Source organism: Notamacropus eugenii, chromosome 2 (genome assembly GCF_028372415.1).
Source record: "Notamacropus eugenii isolate mMacEug1 chromosome 2, mMacEug1.pri_v2, whole genome shotgun sequence".
Lineage (NCBI taxonomy): Eukaryota > Metazoa > Chordata > Mammalia > Diprotodontia > Macropodidae > Notamacropus > Notamacropus eugenii.
The window spans coordinates 514274888-514291378 of NC_092873.1; the positions used below are offsets into that span (position 1 = coordinate 514274888).

The window sequence follows — 16491 nt, forward strand, 5'->3', positions numbered from 1 at the left end:
TTGAGTGCACAGAACACTAGGCCAGGAGTAGAGATCTGAATTCAAATCTAGCCTCCCCCATTTACTCGCTACGAGACCATGGTCAAATCGCTTAACCTCTGCCTGCCTCAGTCTCCTCAGCTGTAACATGTGGACAACAATAGCACCTACATTGCAGGGCTGTTGAAGATTAAATGAAATAACTTAGTCAGCCAGCATTCACGAAGTATCTGTGTGCCCTTAAGTGCTAGGGGATGTGCTTGGCACTGGAAATATGAAAAGAAAAACCAAAAAACTGGTCTTCAAGCTCCCCATCCAACAAGAAAATAGCTACCACTTACAGAATGCTTTAAGGTTTGCAATACTATATATATATATGGGTATATTGAGTTCATTTTATGCTCATAACGTCCCCGGGAGGCAGATGTCATTATTATCCTCATTTTACAGATGAGGAAACTGAGGCCGACAGCAGTTAAGTGACTTTAATTTTTAACTTACATCTTCTTGACTCCAAAGTCCTACACTCTGCACTACTCTATCTAGCTGCTTATTTTGTAACTCAATTTACCAACCTGGCATTACATGAATGCCAGCTACCAATTATCATTACCAGCAAAGGAGAGATCCAAATAAAATACTTTAAGATAATTGGAGGAGCACAAGCTTGCTTTCAGGAGGAAGCATCAGGAAAGGATTTGTGGAGGGGGGGAGGATATTGAAGGAAAACAAGAATTCCAACAGTAGAGGATAAGGATGGAATTCACTCTAGGCAAGGAGCACAACCTATACAAATGCATGGAGGTAGGAAAGGGCAGGATCAGATCATGGAAGAGCTAGCAGTCAAGTTGGTTAGCCCCAGTGTCTGTGACAAGGGGTATAAAATAAGACGGGGAAAGATAGACTGCAGACAACTTTCATCCTACAGTGTGTGCTTCATCCCATAGGCAATGTAGAACAAGTGGAACTTCTTGGAAAGGGGATAGGCTTGCGCTGACTTTGTCACTTATGGATCACAGTAGGGACACCAGGTTATTGTCATCATCTGTGTCAGACCATTAGGCCTACACCCCAAAGAGATTATGAAAGAAAAGGTCCTTTATCAACAAAAACATTTAAGGACGCTCTTTTTGTGGTAGCAACAAATCCCCCTGGAAACTTAAGGGGAATGGGTGAACAAATCTTGGTCTGTGAATGGGTGGAATTTTATTGTGCTCTAAGAAAGGATGGCTTCCAAGAACCCTAGGAAGACTTGTATGAACTGATGCAAAGTGGAGTGAGTAGATTCAGAAGCTTATATAGTAGCTTTATAAAGATCTTAAGAATACTAATTAACCAAGCAATGACCAACCATGATTCCAGAAGACCAAAGATAAAAGATGCTACCCACCTCCTAACAGAAAAGGGAGCGATTCAGGGTACAGAACAGGACATTTTTCACACATGAACAATTAGGGAATTTCTTTTAATTGATTCTTTGTCATAAGGGTATTTTTTTTTAATGGTGGGAGGAGGCAGGATGGAGATAAAGTAAATTTTTGTTAAGTGAAAAATAATTAAAACAAATATTCCGTTATCGAATGTGCTAGTTAGAAAGTTAGCTGCTCTGATCAATAATCCAAGACAATAATTCCAAAGGACTCATGATGATAAGTTCTGTCCCCCTTCAAAGAAATGAACTCTGAGTAGAAATTCGAGTGTAATTTTTAATTGTTTTCTTTTTTTTTTTTTTGGTAACATGGCTAATAGGGAAATATTTTGCATGACCTCCCATGTCTCATAGAAGTCAGATTGGTTGCCTTCCCAATGAGGGGGTGGCACAGGCAGAAGGAGAGAATTTTGAACTCACAATTTTAAAAGATGATTGTTAAAATTTTTTTCTTTACACATAATTGGGAAATAGTTAACCAAATCAATAAACAGAATAAAATAATCCAGGTGAGAGGTCAGGAGGACCTGGGGCAGGGGAGGGGCTGTGTGAATGGAGAAGAGGGTGGAGGGTGAGACAACAGGAGTGGACCCCCAAGTTCCATGAATGAATGACCTTGGGTGGGATGTCCAGGAATAATCTTGTAGAAAAGATGCAAACAGCGCCAAAAAGATGGCACCAAAATACTATTAACAGTCTTCCAGATGAACCGCTTTCCTTCTTTTCTGTGCTTACTGAGGAAAAGCTGTCTTCTCACGTACAAAACCTTGTGACACCCACGTCACAAAGGTGATTTAACTCTCCTGCTTGTATCTTCCTAGCAAAAGTTCTGGAATCAGAGCAAGTGGATTCAAATCCTGCGTTTAATATTTACTGCGTGACCTTGGGCAAGTCATTCCACCTCGGTGGTCTCAGTTTCCTTATCTGTAAGATGAGAAGGTTAGACTTGAGGATCTCTAAGTTTCCCATCCTCTAAATACTGGGTCCTGTGATCTCCTGGGGGTCAAGGACCTTCCTTTCCTGATGTGGTCTGACCAGGGTAGAAGACAGTGGGACTTTTGCTCCTCCCTCCTTCCTGGACAGCCTAGCTTTGTGTCCCGATGTCTACCTTTGCTGACCAGTGTTCTGATAACCACCTCCCCCCCTCCCCCAGCCTACCTGCCTATGTCCACACAATCAAGCCACCTGCAAGCATTTATTGAGCACCAACAATGTGTCAGGCTCTGTGCTAGGCACTAGGGACACAAAGAAACAGCCCCTGCTCTCAAGGGAGACCATATGTATACCCGTACGTGCCTATGAAGCCCCCTTAGGAGCTGTGATCCTCAAGAGGCAGGGGCCCTGCCTCCACTTGTTGGACAAGAAAGCAAGGAGCCTCTGACACAAGATGGCTGAGCCTGCAACTAATGATGTGGCAAAGAGAGGAGCCCAGGCTACAACAGACACCAAAGACTTGGGTTCAAATGCTAGTCCTGCTGTTTAACGCCATCATGTGCTGACTGGTAAAGTGAGGTGCTTGGAGCTAAATCCCAAGACCTACCACTGCTCAGACACAGGAGAAATCTCCCAGGAGCTCAAGATTCCTTTCCTAAGTGAGTGGAGAGCACAGAACCCACTAGGCTTTCTCCCCTATCCCTGGGAGATCTGAAGACATACTGGTCCATGGTAAAGTCATGGAAGGAGCAGTTTGTGTTTCTCTCCCTCCTCCCTAACCCATGCCCCCCACAACGCTGAGACTCCCTTTGTGCCCCCATCAATGCCTTATGCCCAGAAACAAGTTGGGGAAGGCACAGAGAAGCTGATGATTTGGCGTGAAAGCAGGGCACATTGTTTTAGCCATCAGAGCCGTCTGAGACTGGAACGGGCTGCCTCGCAAGGTGGTGAGTTCTCTGTCACTAGAAGTATCACACAGCAGGATAATGGCCACTTGTCAGGGGAGTTGCTGATGTCTGCTCAGGTAGCAGCAGCTGGACGAGATGGCCCCTGGCATCTTTCCCTGGCCCTGAGATTTTGTGATTCTGAGCTTGGTTCTTAAGGCAGAATGAAAGGCAATGGGCAGAGACCCCTAGAAGCTTAGCCTGGAGATGAGAAGGCTCAGTGGGCACAGAAGAGCCATCTTTAAGGACTTGAAGGAGAAAGGGCGGAACTTGGACCAATGAGCAGACGGACTGAGGCAGATTTCAGCTCAGTGTTGAGAAGCATCATCTCCAACGTGGAGCTGACCTGCTGTGGATTGGGCTGCCTTGGGAGGTAGTGAGTTCCTGTCACAATAGGTCTGCAATTGGAAGCTGGGTCAGCCCTCTTCAGGGGTGTTATGAAGGATGTGAACTCAAGTCCTCTGCCTCTGGCTCCAGGATTCTTTCCAGGGTTGGTTTCCCCTAAGTCTACCTTGACCCAAAGTTCTCCCCTCTCTGGACCACCCTTCCCTCAGCTATAGGGGGTTGGAGAGATGGGCCATGACATCCTCTCTCTGCTTTCTCCCTCCATGGCCAGCAGGGACTAAAACAGGAAGTAGGACTCCTTAGACAGCCCAGCCCCCTGCAAATATAAGGCCATGTCTCCAACAAACTCGGATGGCCCGCAGACCAGGGCAAAGGGCTTCCTCCGGCACGAGCTGACTAGCTCCCGGACCAGGGACTGGCTGAGACGACCCAGGTGGGTCTTTTCTTGGTAACTCCAGGGTAGTTGGTTCAGGGAGGCTTCCTGTGAAGACAAAAGGAGACGTGGTGAGATGAACATGGTTGGCATCTCCTTCCCTCCCCTGGTAGTTGAGAGGAGTCACAGATGTCGTGCTGAAAGGGCCTAGCTCAACACTCTCATTTTACAAATGGGGAAAAGGAGGAGCAGGGAGGGGATTTTGAGCTGGAAGGCCAGCTAGTCCAAATCTCCCATTAGACAAAGGAGGCCTGGGCCTCGGGGACCACTTCTTAATGCTGCTGCCCTCCCTGCTCAGGCCTTACATCGCTTCCCACTGGCAAGAGGACAGAATACAAACTTCTCATTCTGGTGTTCAAGGTTCTCTCCTCCCTCCTGGCGCCCCAGGCCCCTATCAGTTTTTTCTTATTCTATCCTCCTTCAAGGTCTCCTTAGTTCTAGCCAAAGGGTCTCCCCCAACTCTGCTCCTCATGCCTTGCCCTGCCCCCAAATAGCTTCCCAGTTACTGGCAGTGAGAAGGAACCCACTGACCAACTTCCCCATAATGAGCCTCTGAGAGTGGCCAGGCAGGCCCTGCACCCCTAGCCAAAAGCCTTCCCCTCTGGTAGCCTGGGACCTGAGTGCTGACTCTGGGATAGATTTAAATCTCACCTCTAACATTTATTAGCTGTGTGACCCTGGGTAAGTCACTTAACTCCTCAGTTATTAACTTCCCCTTCTGTAAAACCAGATTGGAATAGGGGGCCTCTAAGCTCCTTTGTATCTGTGAGTCTAGGGCCCTCTCTGGGCATCAGTTTCTCTCTCTGTAATATGGGAGAGCTGCACTGGCAGGCCTAGAAGGCCATTCTGTTTATGGTCACAAAGCTGTTGAGGGGGGAGGGGGAAATCAGACCTAGGCCTCTGGATGCTCAGTTTAGTTATCATATACAGGTCTGTCAGCTGAACCAGCACTGGGATTAGTCAGAGCAGCTGGCAGAATGGACAAAGCACTGGACCCAGGGTCAGGAAGGCCTGCGTTCAAATCCTACCTCAGACACTTAGTAGCTGTGTGACCCTGGGAACCTCGGTTTGCCTCAGTTTCCTCATCTGTAAAATGGGATCAGATGAGATTTGATATTTGTACAATGCCAAGCACATAGTAGGCTCTTAACATATGCTTGTGTTTTTCCTTCCTTTATTTATCTCCCCGGGCCTCTGCCTCCTCTGTAAAATGAGCTTCAAGTGGCTCAAGGTTTGCAAGGTTCACACATGTTATCTCATTGGATCTTCATGATCATCCTGGGAGGGAGGCACTTTTATTAACCCCATTGTGTATAATGAGGAAGTTGAGGCTGAGAAAGGTAGGGTCACATGATTAGTCAGGGGCAGAGCCAGGATTCAAGCTCATGTTCCCAGTAAATCATCCATTACACCCCTGGCTCAGCTATAACATGAAGAAACTGGACTAAATTAACCCCCAGGCCCCTCCCAGACCTGCAGTCCTAGGGGCACCAGAGGAGCAGGTTCCAGTCTCAGTTTATTCCCTCTCAGAGAGATCAGAGTCAGGGCTGAAAGGGACCCTCTGGGTCATTTAGTCCAGTCCCTCAGTTTTACAGAGAAAGAGCCTGGTAAGAGAAAGGAAGGTCACCAGGCTACGAGGGGCAGAGTCCAGATTTTGAATGCACGTCCTGGGACTCTACAACCAGGTCCTTTCCAGACAAAGCCAGAGGTTGGACAGTCTTTTCAGACAGATCCCAATGGCAGAGGGTGAGCAGATCGGCCTGGGGATGATCTCCCATGGGCTCATCCTCCCCCTCCCCCATTCTGGCCTCACCTGACTGAGGACGAAGAAGGTCCGAACATTCCAGTATCGAGCCTGGTCCTGGAGGAATGGCTTCAGGTAGATGCTCTCAAAGGTCTTGAAGCAGCCAACCAGGGTGATGAATGTCTCGTCCTCTTCATTGTCTGTGATCTCCTTTAGGATGGGCAGCATGGGTGCCAGGCCAGTGCCTGCGGCCAGCATGAGGAGCTCGCCATACTGAGGAGAGAGGAGAGAAAGAGAAGGAGGGGGAGAAAGAGATAAGGGAGAGAAAAAAAGAAGAGAGAGACACAGAGAAAAGAGATGGGGGGAGAGAGAGAGAAAGACAGAGAGAGAGAGAGAGAGAGAGAGAGAGAGGGAGGGAGGGAGAGAGAGAGAGAGAGAGAGAGAGAGAAAACCAAAGACCTTAACAGAAAAAGCAGGCCATAGCAGCCCCTCAGCCCCACCCCCGTGGACACTGTTCCTTCCCCCACCACCTGCACTCTGGCTCCTTTCCTGTCCCTTAGTACAGGACAAAGGCCCTTTCTCAGGACTCAGAGGCTCTGGCTCAAACCTTGTCTCTGATGCTCCCTGCTCTGACTTGGGGCTAGCCTTCTCACCTTTCTGGGCCTGCTCCCCTTCTCTCCCCACCTCCCTACTGGAAAGAAAAAAGAGATTCTAGCAGATGGGAGCTGGAAGAGGCCTCAAAGTACCCATTCCAACCTGTAGCCTTGGTGGCGAGTGGGCATTACGACTGCACATTCTGTAGATACATAATTATACTTGGTTGCTGCCTCCCCTGTTAGAATGTGAGCTCCTTGAGAACAGAATTGTGTTTTTGCTTTGCTTTATATCCCCAGGACTTAGAGTCATGCCCAGCACACAGTAGGCACTTAATAAATACTTGCTGACTGACTGAAGACCTTCAAATCTTGGGAAACTTCTTGCATTGCTTTATATCTGTCCTGTCTCTGGCCCTGCTGCCAGAATCAACTTCTTAAGGCCTTGCTCGGGTCATGCCATCCCTCACTCCAACACCTCTTGTGGCTCCCTCTGGAGCCATTCTGACTCTGGCAGTGGAAGCCTTCCATCACTTATCTTTTCCCAGTCCACCTGCCCAAGGGGTCCAGGACATGTGCACATGCGTGTGTGCGCACACACACACACACACACACACACACACACACACACACACACACACACACACCTCCTGCTCTAGACCCTTGGAAAGGTTTGCACAAGAGCTTATGAGGCACAGCAGCTATACAACTGGCTTTGTAGTTAGAGAACCTGGATTCAAATCCTAGACCTGCTACTTCTACATGCGTGACCTTGGCCAAGTCTCTTGACCTCTCTGGGCCACAGTTTCCCCAACTCTCAAATGAGCTTGTTGGGCTAGCTAATCCCCATGGCCTCTTCCAGCTCTAAGTAGATGATGAAAGACCTCTGGGCTCCCTGAAAAGAAGGCGACAGAGGTTTGGTGTTTGTCCTCCTCATCACCTGCAGCTCTCTCAGCCTCCAAGAATGCAAGGGCGTTTGAGATTCAGGAATGGAAAGGACAGGATTTAAAGGATTTTGCTTTTTTTCTTTATAAAAATAAACCTTGATTAAAATTATAACATAAGTAAACACTAATGGCTCATTATGAATATACTGAAACCCCTCACTCCCTAGAAGAAGCTTAAAAGCCACTTCTGTGGTGGCTTTTTCTCATCTGGCTTGGGAAGGAATCTCAAGGGCCATGACACCAGCCCCCTATCTTGTACTCACCTGGTTTGGTCTGTAGGGGAAGCCCCCAAAAGGTCCCCGCCAAAATGCCGTATCACCAACTTTCCAGGCCTTGACATATTGGGACATGAGCCCTGTCTCATAGCACTGGAAAGGAAAGTCAAAGACATTAAGAAGAACACAAAGAGATTAAGGAGAATGAAGTAGAACCTGAAGCTGTAGATTCATGATGGAGAAGGTCATTGGCAAGGCAACGCAAGGTAAACGAGAAAAGGCATGTGGATCAAGTAGAGGGTAAAGCAAAGCAACAGAGTGGAGGGGAGAGGGCAGCAAACTGATGAAAAAGCTAGCATGTGGAGGTAGCAGTGGAGGTGGTGTTGGGACTAAAGGAGAAAACTAAATGTCAGGGTGACCACATTATTCAGAGATGACGATTGTCTGTAAAAGTTTTAACCAAGGGCTTAGAATTGACATGTAAACCCACAAGTAGGTTAACAGAACAAGGGAGACAATTCCCACCAATATGAAGATTAGGAGTGTACTGTGATGGCTTGTGCTGAATGTGCGATGCTTATATTTCTACCTCATCCAAGTGACTGTGGTCTATGTAGTGGATGTAGTAGAGTGTGGGATGACCTCCCTCCTGCAGGAGAAGGAACAGCCCTTCACCCTCTACATGGGTAATGGGAAAATGAAGGCAGAAGAGAAGGGAGGCTTGGATGGGGAAGGAGGAGAAGAGGGGAGATGTGAGCCTACTCAGAATGATGGAGTGCCAAAGAGGGTTACACAGGGGAGAGGAAGAGAAGGCCAAAGGCCCCTGCACAACCAGTGCTTTGAACCCAGATATGTGGTTCCCCTGAAGGCAGGGATCTGGATGCTCTAAGTCATGTGCACTCCCAAGAATGACTCAGAACCACCAACACTCTCAAGTAAGAGAGCTCATCCACAAAAGGCTCCAAGGCAGTGGGCTGGATAGTATCTAATATTTACATAATGCCTTAAGATTCAAAGTATTTTACAAGATGATAGTGCTAGAGATGTCTGTGATCTTCCCGGGGCATGTCTCCAAGAAACAACAGAGAACCTCCGAAGACTTGTCAAACTGATGACAGCTACCAAGTTCAGATAATTCAGCACAAATGATACCCCTTCAGAAGGAGCCTACAACATATCATCAACAATTATAACGTCTTGGGAAAGAAACCAGAGCCTTCAAGGGGACAAGATACTTTCCTCACTGATGCCCAATAAAGCCAAGGGATGCAGAAGAGAAAAATTAATTTGGGAAGCAAAGAACAAGTGTCTAGTCAGTGGTGGAGCACACCCAACAAAGTGGGCGTGTCTAATCAAAAGGACTTGAAACTGTAAAGGATGAAGGAGGGAAGAGATTTTATCCCTCAAGGGAGTTACTATGGAGCAGTGGTTCTTAATCCTTTGGGTATTCTAGATCCTTTTGTCAGGCTGGTGATGGTTATGGACCCCTTCTTGGAATAATGGCTTTTTAAAAATTCATAGTTGAAGAAAATTAAATTTCAGTTAGATTAGCAAAAATAAAGATATAATTTTTTTCCATCCAGACTCCCTGAAATCTATCCACAGATGTCAAGGAAGTCCATGGACTAATGGTTAAGAATCTCTGTTTTAGAGAGCAGCTACAAAAAAAGAAGGGGAAAATTAGAATCCAAGAACTCAGAAGTTCACAGGGGACAAAAATCCAAAAAAGGAGCCAGTGGTCAAATTCGTGGACTCAAATGTTCACATACAAATGCTCAAAGTCTAGGCAGCAAACAAAGAGAACTCAAGGTCCTGATGCAAGAAAACAAGTTTGACTTCATAGTAGTCACTAGGACTCAATGCGGGAAAACCCATAACTGAACTAGATAAGAGGACCTTATTCAAATGAAATAGGATGGATAGAAGAGAAGAAACATTTTATATTAAGATGGTCTACTCATGTGAGGAAAGTCAGGAAGCACAAGGGAGAACCTGAAAGTATTTGGGTAAAGGTCACTGGAGGAGGAAACCAAAGCAATGTTGTCCTTGGAATAGGCTCCAGACTGCGTGGACAGAAATAAGAAAGAGAGGAAGAGGCAGAGAGGATGCCACGGAGGTGAAGGGGGACTTCAACTATCCAAACATTTGCTGGAGATCTCTCTCTGGCAATCAAGAACTCATTGACTCGCTTTACTGATAACTTCATTCTGTAAAAGGGGGAGGAAATAAAAAGGGGGATTTCTATTATGTGTTTGATTTTCATTGATAGGGAGGAACTGGTAGATGGGATGGAAATGGTGAGAATCTTGTGGGGGAAGTGACCACTCCCTCCTAGAACCTGTGATAGAAAATGAGGGAAAATCTGGTCATAGTCTGACATACACCCCCTAAGTTTTGGAAGTCAGTTTCACAGAGTTATCAGGAAGGATAGGAATGATCTCATGGATGGAAATGCTTTTGGGGAAGTCAGCCTAGGAGAGTGAGAGATGCTCAGGAATTCTGAAGACACACAGTGAAACAATTCCAGCAGTATCTGTCTGAATAGACAGATATGGATATACAGAGGATTCACCAATCAACTTAATTTTTAAAAAGAGACATACAAAAGATGGAAACAAGACCAGGGAACAGAGGATCGATGTAGGTCTACGACACTATCCCGTACGAATAGTGTCAGGAGTGCTAAAGCTGGTGAAGGGAGCTAAAGACAAAATGGTTTTTGAAAAGCTGTACTGGGAAGGATCAAAGAAGGGACTGAGCCTTTGCTTGGAGTGGCTAGGACAGTGACAGCATACAACAGAGAGAAAATGTCATTTATTCATTTGTTTGGTTTTTGCTAAAAGGAATGATTTTTGCAATGAAAATGGCAGAACAAAAATAATTAACAGAGAGTTGATACTCAAGATAAGAAAGGGACATCTAGCTGAGTGTGATAAAGTCAAATCTCTGACCAAGGTGCTGAAAGAACTGACAGGTGAATGTGGTCAGTGCCAGAGATATAGAAAAGATCTCCACAAGGTTGGAGGATGGCCAGAGTTGTCCAGATTTGAAAAAATGGAAGAGAGAAGAATCTGCAGACATCGATTCCTGAGGCACACTAGGATGCATTGCTAAAGAGATGGTGGTGGTTGTTGTTCCTCAGTGTCTGACTCTCTGTGACCTCATTTGGGGTCTTCTTGGCAAAGATACTGGAGTAGTTTGCCATTTCCTTCTCCAGTTCATTTTACAGATGAGGAAACTGAGGCAAACAGGGTTAAGTGACCTGCCCAGGATCACCCAGCTTGTAAGTGTCTGGGATGAGATTTGAACTCATGAAGATGAATCTTCCTGACTCCAGGCCTGGCTCTATCTACTGCACTACCTAGCAGCCCTAAAAAGACATGGTTAGAGAATGTCTAAAAAGGAAAGCAGTGATCACAAAAAGTCAAGCCTGGCTCCATGAGGAAGAGATCATACCAGACTCCCTTCATTTGCTTTTTGGACAGGATTACTAAACGAGCAGATGCGGGGATGCTATGGATATAAGTTACATAGGTTTTAGCAAAACTTTTGATAATGTGTCTGATCCCATTTTTGTGGAGAAGATGGAGAGATGTGGACTAGACAATAAGACAATTATGTAGATTCAGAACTGCTTGGATGGTCAGATCATAGTTGTTGTTAATGGAGTGAAAGCACTTCCCCTATCCCCATTATCACTTGGGGAAAATATTAAGAACTATTAGCATAGTATAGCATGTCAGTGAAATCCTGAATCTAAACTGAATGAGAAACTTTCTCAGCCTTTCTTTAACTATCAGTCCAGGGGAAATGGTCCCCAAAGGGCAATCTTTTTTGTTTTATTTTTATCCAACACCTGATCATTTTCTCAATGGAGGAGCACAGAAAGGAATCCTCTCAGAAATCAATAAAGGTAACAATCTAAAAGCTAGAACTTCTCTTGATTAATTCAATTAACAGAAGCATCTCTTGGGTTCACCTTTGACTAGGTCCACTTTGACTAGGTTGAAAAAGGAATCCTTAGAGGTTAGAGAAGGATCAAATGATTTTAGGGAAATGAATTTCCAGGGTGTGCCAAAGCTAATTTACTATTAAGAATTTATTAATTAATTTTGTCTTTGTTCTTGAAATGCCTTAGATAAGTATTGGTTGTGTGACCCTGGCCAAGTCACATGCCTCCCTGTCCTTCATTTCCCTCATTTGTAAAATGAGGGGATTGGACTCTAAGGTCCCTTCCAGCTCTAAATCTAAGATCTTATGAACCCTAAAAATGGTCAATAAAAAAGCCTCTTAGTAAGCTGCTCATCACATGGGCTCTTAGAGTTCTTTTGTTTGTTATGTCAGAGATTTTCAAAAGCAGGATGAATTCTGTCCCTTTGAGTTTTTATTTCTCTAAGCAGAGAGGCTTGGGGGTTTAACTGATAAACTTATTCCTGGTAGACTTGTGCCAAAATAGCAGGGTACTGAGTTCTTCTACAATGATTCAATGTCAACTTGGCAGAAGTCTCCAGTGGAGGGCCTTATATTCTTATCAAAAGTGCCTTGAATAAAAGGAGAGATCAGTGATCATCAAAATGCGGAGACTGTTAAATTTACATCAAATTTTAAACCTGGTGAAGGACCATTAACATATTGAACGATGGAATGAGAATGCAAACAGATTTGGGCAGATCTGGGCTGAACCTAACAAGATTAAGTTCAAAAGATTAAGTAAAAATTTCACACTTATTTTTGTGGGGGTTGAACTAAATGGTCAAGAAGATCCCTCCCAGCTCTCAATTCTGTGATTCTGTGACTCTGTGACTCGGCGATCTCTGCTTCCTCCAGCTGATCCTTTCATGGCAGGAGCTCCCGGCCCTTCACTAACCTGGCTGCCCTCTGGACACTCCATCTTATTTATGTCCTTCCTAAAATGTAGTGCCCAGAACTAATCAACGTGTCTGACCAGGGTAAATTGAATCCTTTGTCACTAATTCAACTATTATCAATCACTGCTTAACTACTAAAACTTGGTTCTCCACTCAACTCCCAGGAAAACCATTATATTCCTTTATCTACACGATTGTAGTCAGTGAAAAAAGTCTGTGCAAAGCCTCTTAGTAAGTGGCTCATCATATGGGTTCTGAAGGCCCTTTTGTTTGCTTTTTTCTGTTGCGTGCTTTCCCAGTTACTGACGGCTTGGCTCCTTCACATGGGTGCTAAGTTGTTAGTAATTAGCTAGTTCTATTCATGTCCTATTTCAGAAGATAGGAAGCAGGGATACTGCTATTCTAGATTGGATTCTAACCAATAAAGGAGGACTGTTAGAAGAAGTGGAAAAACATCACCTTTGGAAGACCTCATCATATGAAAAACCTGGTGAAGGACCATTAACACATTGGATGATGGAGTCAGGATCCAGACAGATTTTGGCAGATTTGAGCATTGGACTGAACCTAATGAGATTAAGTTTACTAAGGATAAAAGTAAAAACTTACACTTTAGCACAAAAAGTCAATTCCAAAGAACAAAATGAAAAGGAGCTGAAAAGAGATCTGGGGGTTTTAGTGGACCACAGTCTCCTCTGTTTGAATCAGTATAATCTCAATATGAGTTTTTTACTTCTGTTGGCTTCTCACCCTCTCAAGGGTTTGTGATAGAGAGATAAGAACACTAGGCTAAGGCAGAACTGTACTTTAGAAAAGTGAATCTTAAAGAGTACAGAGATAGAACAGTCCAGATACCTGCAGGGCTGGTTTGCCAAAGGACTAGTTTGCTAAAATTGACCCAAGAAGGATGGGAGGCTTAATAATGAAATAAATTCTGCTAACACAATTACCATTGTGTCCACTGGGGAATAAGGAGAGGAAATGTCTGAAGAAAGAGATGCAGCTGAACAGACTTAGCCAAGAAACTGAATCGAAAGGGACATGCCCAAGAGATGGAAGGGAGGAGGGGTAACTACAGTACAAGGGAGAGAGAGTTCAGCACCAAGAACAGGGCACAGGCATCTTCCTGCTTGGCCACCATACTCTCTGACCTCCTCTGGCACTCCAGCCCCTGCCCTGGAGCAGAGGCTCCAGATGGGCGAGATTTCTCCAAATCTAAACCGCTCAAGCCCTCTCTCTGTTCTACGGGCTACCCAACCAACATGACCCGGTTGGTCTCTGTCTGTCTCTTGTACATTAGGATGGAAATCCTTGAAAGGCAAGGACTGTCTTGCTCATCCCCAGTAGTTAACATAATGCCTGACCCTGACCCAGAGTTTGTGCTTAATATGAATGTTTTTTCATTCAGTCACCTCCTCATTCATTCATTCAAGAAAGGTGCTAGGAGGAATTTAGGAGTAGTTTCGACTATTTGTCAAAACAACAGGATGCCTAAGTAGAGCGTGAGTAGAGGTTAGGAATAAAAAACTAAGAAAATAAAAAGACTTGAGAGAAGTGATTATTTTTCGATTATATTAATAACAAATCATTAAATGAGGATGAAGGTTTTTCCTTTTTATTTCCTCATCCAGGCACCAATCCCTGTAGATAAGCTGGTTAGTCCCTGAAGGACAAGGCTCAGAGATGAGATTGGCCTAACCCTCGGGGTGCACCCTCCTTGGTCTTGGGTGGACCCCACAAACTAGGGGATCTGACTTTTGTTTATAATATAAACAGCCCTCAAGCATCAATGTACATGCCCTTGCACTTCTCCATTGCAGTCTAAGGAACACAGCTCATGAAGGAGAAAATCAACCAGAGTGCTCTGGGGAGAGATGGAGGCAGCAGTCACGTTGTCAGCTGGAGGAGCTAAAGACTTTTAGCCCACCTCCTCATTACTATGTCCACCCACTCATTAATCATTAACCAATCAGGGTTGATTTCTACATCTCAGGGGCAACCCCTTTTTCCAGAGGTATTTAAGCATTCAGTGATCACCACTGACCATCAATTTATTATCAGCTAGCCTAATTAATGAATTGATTAATAATTACCCAGAAGCTCTGTATCTCAGGCTTTTCATTTGTCTCAGACTTAAAAAAGAAAGAAAACAAAGCTATGTTGGGGGTAAGAAGAAGATCAAGGAAGAAACAGGATATGGGCTCAGAAACATGTAGTCAATAAGCATTTTTAAAAGTACCTACCATGTGCTAGGTACTGGAGACACAAATACCAGTGTAAATCAGTCCCTGTCTTTAAGCAGCCTCCATTCTAATGGGTGTGATAAAATGTGCAGATTACAAATATATAAAAAAAATTACTGGTGGGGATGGGGTCACTAGCAACTGGGGGAGGGGGTCAAGAAAGGCACCATGTAGAAGGTGAGGTTTGAGATGAGCCTTGTAGGAAACTATCTACTCTAAGCGGGAGAGGTGAGGAGAGTTTGTTCCAGACATATTTGTTCCAGACAGCTAGAACAAAGGCAGAGATGTGGCCAGTGGAGTAATATACATGAAAGCACTAAGGTGGTCAGTTTGACTGGACCACTGAGTGGGTGAAAAGAAGTAAATGTGTAAGGCTGGAAAGGGAATTTCAGGCGAGGTCATGAAAGGCTTTGAATGTCCAAGGGTTTACTTGTAACACCTCCACTCACTTTGGTTGAGCAGTGCTATGAACGATAGATTTGTGATTGTGTGTACTATGTGTAAGGGTACATGATTCTGGATTGGCTGACAGAACACTGAGCCTCACTGCTGTGTATCTTATGTGAAGGGAGAAAGGATTTCTTCAAGTGGCTGGAAGACTTTCAGAAAGATATTCAAGAGATCAAGCTTGGACTTTTGGTTCTCCCTGAAGCTACAGATATGTGGGGAGCCAACCTCCAACATGGCCCTACATGCTTGCAACCCTAGAAACTCTTAAGAGAATCTCACCCCTTGGTGAGATTATTCCTTCCCTCCTTGGTTGAGTGGATATATTTTATCTTGCTCCTAGCCAAAGAAATTCTTTACTCTTGTGCAGTCTTTGGTTTATCCTACTCTCTATATATTCTGAATTCTGTTTACTTTGATAAGGAGGCATTTGTGATGGTCTTTTGTGTAACCAGCGTTTGGTGGTAGGAAACTCAGATGGTGATAGTAAGCTAAATATCATTCTCCTCTCGAGAGCAACCAGGGAAAGTGGCAGTGATCCTAGATCTCAAAGTCCTGTACCCTCAGAGGCACTGGGCCTAGACATCCGATCTGGGATCCGCTCTGCTTCTCTCCCAGTCTTTGAGCATGGTCCTTATGAGTAAGTACAGAGCATTATGCCCAAGGCAGTCCAAATATGAATCTGGAGCATGCACAACTATTCTCTGTTTCTGATTCCCAACTGACAAAGAAAACGTCAAAATGATCCTCCCTGGAAAAATATGATTAGGGAGGTAAACTGCTATGAGCCTCCAGGTGTGGAAGGGCCTCAGGCTCTCATGGGTCCCAAGCTGTGATCGCCCTCTTTGCTGATGGAAGGCATCCCGTAAGCCCGTGAACATGAAGAGAAGTCTCAGGCCCTTCTCATCAGCGCCAACATGTGGCCCATTAAAACACAGGCAGGCTATTTTTCCATTCTTTCTTACATTTTCTCCTAGAGGTGATAGGGAGCCATTAGAGTTTACTGAGTGAGAGAACAACATGATCAGACTTCCATTTTAGTAAAATAAAGCTGAATGTGGGGTGGACTGGAGTGGGGAGAGACTGGAAGCAAGGAGACCAATGAGGAAGAATGAATAGGAAGAAGTAACAGAGAAAAGACAGAACTACTCAGCTCCTATTTTGCTTCTGTTTCCTTTACCCCAGAGAATGATCTCCAGATTGGGAAGGATAGAACAATAATGATGATTGGAGGACTGGAACCTAGGAGAGGTGAGAACTAGAGAGCCTCTAACCCCCTTAAATGAGATGAAGTCAACAGGCCCAGGAGATGGGAGTATTGAACCCACTTGATGTCATCCACCTCTGAGGAAGTGGAGTGAATGGGAGAGG

The 16491-nt window shown here is 44.9% G+C and overlaps 1 protein-coding gene across 12 annotated transcripts in view; it reads right to left on the minus strand.

Moving 5' to 3' along the window:
- Positions 1-1426: 1426 nt before the first annotated feature.
- Positions 1427-16491, minus strand: part of CYB5RL (cytochrome b5 reductase like) — a 32460-nt gene continuing 17395 nt past the window's right edge. For 11 of the 12 annotated variants that reach the window (XM_072649548.1, XM_072649540.1, XM_072649550.1 and 8 more), the window contains 3 exons: positions 7611-7715; positions 5877-6080; positions 1427-4111 (listed from right to left, as the gene is read on the minus strand). In XM_072649548.1, the coding sequence (XP_072505649.1) occupies positions 3908-4111; positions 5877-6080; positions 7611-7715 (513 nt within the window). In that variant the 3' untranslated portion in view covers positions 1427-3907. The remainder of the gene's footprint in view (positions 4112-5876; positions 6081-7610; positions 7716-16491) is intronic. The other variant, XM_072649543.1, reaches the window with a different exon arrangement.